Genomic DNA, 5,304 nt, shown 5'->3' on the forward strand with positions numbered 1-5,304 from the left:
AGGTACGGAACAAACAAATTGTTGCCTTGGACTAGTCATGGATTTGTTTAAACAAATGAGCTTCAGCTGCATATGCTTTGAATGCAAAAAAATCGAATACATATTGACAAAGACGCATTAAGTATGTTAAACAAACTTTGAAAATGAAATTCTGAATGCACCATTAGATATTTTATTCCTTAACCTTAAATTGGAGTTGAGTTTTGATTTATTAAGCGATTGTTGCAAATTTTGCATCATCACCATCATCATTTTCAGCTTATTCAACCATTTACAATTATGGTGTAGTGTAGCCTCCCTCACATGTTTAGATACTCTCTTTTTGTAGTTGGACCCATTGTTGTTTATTGTTATTGTTGACCTAGTGTTAATATTAGAATAATTATACTAAGGTCTGGCAAATGTTAGTCTTGGGTCGAGATTTCCGTATGTAAGAAGAGTACAATGCGTTTATAATGTACTGAACAAAGAGAGGACATTGAACACGTTGCCAAACGTATGAATTAAACCGAGAAAATGTGCACATCGCTAAGAGACGTGGAAGGGGATATAGCAGATTTGTCGCAGTTGACCGGGCGACCCATACCCAATCAATACCTCTGTCAGTACTTAAAGTTCTAGGGAAAGGTGTACATGCGTTCAGCTTCACGATTTAATTACGTCTCGTGATACTTAATTTGTTTATTTATTAACGAGTCGTTGTAATTTTTCCTATAGCTTGAGTTTTTTTAAGTGTAAGCTAGAAACACTTGCATTTTTGGTAAAAATAAGTGGAATTGAGTTGGTGTTCGATAGTGGTCGCGCTATTAGAACTCTGAATTCAAAAATCGATATCCCGAACTCTATTAGAAATAATAGATTGTAGTTTTTTCAAGAACTGTTAATATTTCTGCTGTATTTTCTTTCCACCGAATCGCTAGAAAAATTCAACAATGGAAAAAACAACCTTATTGAATTTTTCTTATGTAAACATATTGTAAAATATCCGATCTTGAAAATAAAAAAAAGTTTCAATATCTAAAGTGGTTCTTGAGTTATGGCCTGTTATGTGTTAAAAAGTTGAGTTTTTAAATTACCGCGATTACTGACGTTTTCTCGTTATAAAAAAATGACACCTTAACGATATCCTTATAATTCCATTTCAGATGCTCAGAAATATGTCTAATGATTTTATCTAGTTATCTCTTGAAAAAAAGTCTTTTAAAAATAAGTGGTTTGCGATCGTGAATTTACTTTACTTGATAGGGAAAGGCGTACCGGCAACGCTGCAACAGCACACCGTCGCATTTCTCTCACTCTGACTTAATAAGATTCCTATGCGATTTACTTACACACATGTAAATGCCGACCCAAAAGTAACAATTGCAAGCACGGTATTATACTAAATAGAATTAAACTAAGTATCCCGTGATTTGATTCTATCAGAAAATCAATTTTTATAAACTGCGTTTCTGAACTATTGATCAATTATTAGAAAATTTAATTTACATTCATCTATACGGAGCGTTTAACAATGATTGAAATTCATGTATATTCGAATATTTATTGGCTCTTATCAAATAGATTAATTTTGTATAAAATAATTATGATTTTCGCAACTTCCGATAAAATTACGATGGTTAAACAGCATTATACTGGAAACAGTATAATAAAATATTATAGAATATAATAATTAACTGAGAAAGAGAGAGAGAGAGAGAGAATGATATATTCTACAATAGAATATTATATGAGAAAATAATTATTATATTTTCACCTTATAAGGTGAGAAAATAAAATATTATAGAATATAATAATTAACTGAGAGAGAGAGAGAGAGAGAATGATATATTCTAAAATAGAATATTATATGAGAAAATAATTATTATATTTTCACCCCATAAGGTGAGAAAATAAAATATTATAGAATATAATAATTAACTGAGAGAGAGAGAGAGAATGATATATTCTACAATAGAATATTATATATGAGAAAATAATTATTATATTTTCACCTTATAAGGTGAGAAAACAAATATTATAGAATATAATAATTAACTGAGAGAGAGAGAGAGAGAGAGAGTAGTTAAGTAAGAGAATAAGAGAGAAATAGAATAATTAACTGAGAGAGTGTATGTGCGTGTGTGTGTGTGAGAGAGAGAGAGAGAGAGTAAGAATGATATATTCTACAATAAAATATGATATGAGAAAATAATTATTATTTTTACTAAGGTATTCGTATTAATTGAGTGTATTTATTAATTAAAAATTAAATTATTAAGAGAGAGAACAGACTAGAGTTGAGACTAAATGCGTATCGATAAATTGGAGCGTAAAAAGAAATATCGGACCAGTATCTCGCGAAACAGCGCTAGATATCGCTTTTAACACCGGTACGGCAATTTAAAAATCGATCGGCCGGTCGCAAATTGCTGGTCAGTGGAACCAGTGACAAAAAAATGTACTACCTTTTTTACTGCGTTAAAGAGAAGATAAATATAGATTTTTGTTCGAGAATTTATTTTATTGAATATATTTAAAATAATATATTACAAAAATATTAATGATATTTAGATAATTTTGAGAAATTAATTATGATAATCAATTTAATTGAGTATAAGTAAGATATGTATGTAGTTCAGAAAGGGATCTGCGGCGGAAGGACCAATGTTACGGGCGAGAATTAAGGGGCTCAGTTCATTAAGGTGAGTTAATGTATCAGGACTGTGGGCACTCACCTTTATTCCCGTTCTGGACTCGTACCTGTTGATTTTTTGCTTGAACAAAACACTTGAGGATAGCGCGCTTGGCTTGGTGTACACTGTGTACTCGGCCGATCTTGTCTCTCTCTCTCGTATTCGACTTACGGCTACGTACCCACTAAGGTTTTCGGGTAAAGGATGGGAGGAAGGGATAGAATCCAACATACCGCCCACCAAAATGAAATATTTTCCATTTTCGTTTGAGAATAGTAAAGTAAAATAAAAAAAAGTGAAAAATATGCGTTATGTTTAAAAAGAAAGTAAGAGTGAAATTTATGAAGTTAAATTTAGAGGAAATTTAGAAAAATGCATTATTGGGGTTAATGCATGAGTGTAATTTAATTAAATATTAAGAGAGTTTACATTTGTTATAGAGTAGAGAAAAGTAATTAAATAAGAGATGTTAATTATGTTTATAATGAGATTATGTTTTTTTTTGCGATTATGTTTTTTTTGCGATTATGTTTTTTTTTAGAGAGTAAATTTTAATTATGAGATTTGCAGTAAGGCAGTGGGCATATCTTTGTCACTGGTCTTTTAAGAATGCCTTTTGCTGTTTTTAAAGTAACCACGCGGGTAACACGATCATGGCCCGGGTGAATCTCTAAGACTCTTCCAATGCTCCATTTGAGCGGAATAAGATTATCATCCTTTATTAAAACAACCGAGTTTATTTCTATTGGAATAGTAGAGTCATTCCATTTAGCTCTTTGTAAAAGTGTTTGAAGGTATTCTTTAGACCATCGGCTCCAAAAGCTTTGGTGCAAGCGTGATATCAACTGCCAGCGAGAGATGATTTAATTTTATCCCGGAAAGATTATCTTCCGGAGGGGCGTTTAACGGCTCTAGGGTTAAAAAATGTCCTGGAGTAAGAACTGACAAATCATTAGGATCAGAGCTTTGTGGACACAATGGACGAGAATTAAGCACTGCTTCTATTTGAACCAGTAGCGTATAAAATTCCTCATACGTGAGCAATTGATCACCAATGACCCTTTTAATGTGAGTTTTTACAGACTTTATTCCTGCTTCCCACAGGCCACCAAAATGAGGCGCGCTTGGAGGATTGAAGTGCCAGGAAATTTGTTCTTGCTCAGCGGCGGATTTTAGCATATTAATCAGTTCTCTAGAAGCTCCGACAAAGTTCGTTCCACAATCGGAATAAATATGATTGCAGCGACCTCTACGAGAAATGAATCGACGCAGTGCACCCAGAAAAGTCTCGGAGGAAAGGTCGGAAACCAGTTCTAAGTGCAAAGCTTTCGTGGCCATGCACACAAATAAGCAAATATAGGCTTTACAGGACTTAGCACCTCGTGCACGATATCTTAATAAAGAGAATGGACCACCATAGTCGCATCCAACTTCAGAGAAAGGTTTTACTTGAGAAAGTCTTACAGCAGGAATATCTCCCATAATAGGAGGCTGAGGCATTACTGGATTAGCGCGAAAGCATTGAGGACATTTAAAGAGAACACTACGAATTGTTTTTCTAGCAGAAACAATCCAGTATTGTTGAGCGAGAATATAGTGAAGAGTTTGGGGACCGGGATGCAAATAGAGTTTATGAGTATATTCTATGAGTAGAGTAGTAAATTTATGATTATTGGGTAAGAGTGCGGGATGTTTTTGAGAGAAATTTAGAGAAGCATTGCGCAAGCGACCACCAACTCTAAGAATTCCATTGGTGTCGATAAAGGGGGTCAATTTTCTTAAGTATTTAGGTAGAGATTTGCAATTATTTATTAAGAGAATTTCCCTAGCATAATATTGTGATTGAACACATTTAATAATACATTCTAGAGTTTCATTTATTTCAAATTTCGAGAGAGGAGAGGTTTTACGAGATTTAGAATGTCGAGTATTATAGAGAAAGCGTCTGCAAAACGTGACAATATTTATAATTTTAGAGAAAGAAGAGAACTTTTCAAAGAGAGTATCAAACAATGAGGGCTGTGAAGTACATGTCAATATAACTTTTCGTTGTTCTTCTTCAATTTCAGGGAAAGTAAAAAATTGATTGCGGCCAATAAGATTCCGGAAGTTGGCTTAGCCATGGAGGTCCCGCCCACCATAAGGCATTGTCGAGTAACTCGCTAGGTTGAAGACCACGAGAACCTGGATCAGCAGGGGTTGTCTTTGGAGACTACATGACGCCAACAAGAAGGAGGTAATTTCTCTTGAATTTGGGAAACTCGATTGCTTACAAAGGTGTTCCACTTATATGGTTCACTTTTAAGCCAATGCAAAACAACCATCGAGTCCGGACCATGCAATCGTACTAACATTAATAAGTTTATTAGAAAGAGAAGTTCTAACGAAATCAATTAACCTGGTCAGAAGTAAGGCTGCACAGAGTTCCAGTCTTGGAATTGAGATTTTTTGAGTGGAGCTACTTTGCCTTTAGCGCAGACAAAATTTGTTTTTACAGAGTTATCTGGAAGAATTATCCTAAAATAAATTACTGCACAATAGCCTTTTTCACTAGCATCACAAAAACCATGTACTTCCAGGGATAAATATTTGAGAGTGAGAAAAAATCGAGGAACTTTGAGAGAGAAAA

The 5,304-nt window shown here is 34.0% G+C and overlaps 1 protein-coding gene across 1 annotated transcript; it reads right to left on the reverse strand.

Annotated features, from left to right (window-relative positions):
• Positions 1–3,476: 3,476 nt before the first annotated feature.
• Positions 3,477–4,175, reverse strand: LOC115889669. Its single transcript, XM_030909729.1, has one exon. It carries the CDS (start codon positions 4,173–4,175, stop codon positions 3,477–3,479), a length of 699 nt encoding a protein of 232 aa, XP_030765589.1.
• Between the last annotated feature and the right edge of the window lie 1,129 nt (positions 4,176–5,304).

This window comes from Sitophilus oryzae, unplaced genomic scaffold (genome assembly GCF_002938485.1).
Source record: "Sitophilus oryzae breed Bouriz unplaced genomic scaffold, Soryzae_2.0 scaffold_818_pilon_pilon, whole genome shotgun sequence".
Taxonomy (NCBI): domain Eukaryota; kingdom Metazoa; phylum Arthropoda; class Insecta; order Coleoptera; family Curculionidae; genus Sitophilus; species Sitophilus oryzae.

What these genes read in the sequence shown, in the direction of transcription:
- LOC115889669 (XM_030909729.1), bottom strand. Translation starts at nt 4,175, where the DNA reads ATGCCTCAGCCTCCTATTATGGGAGATATTCCTGCTGTAAGACTTTCT.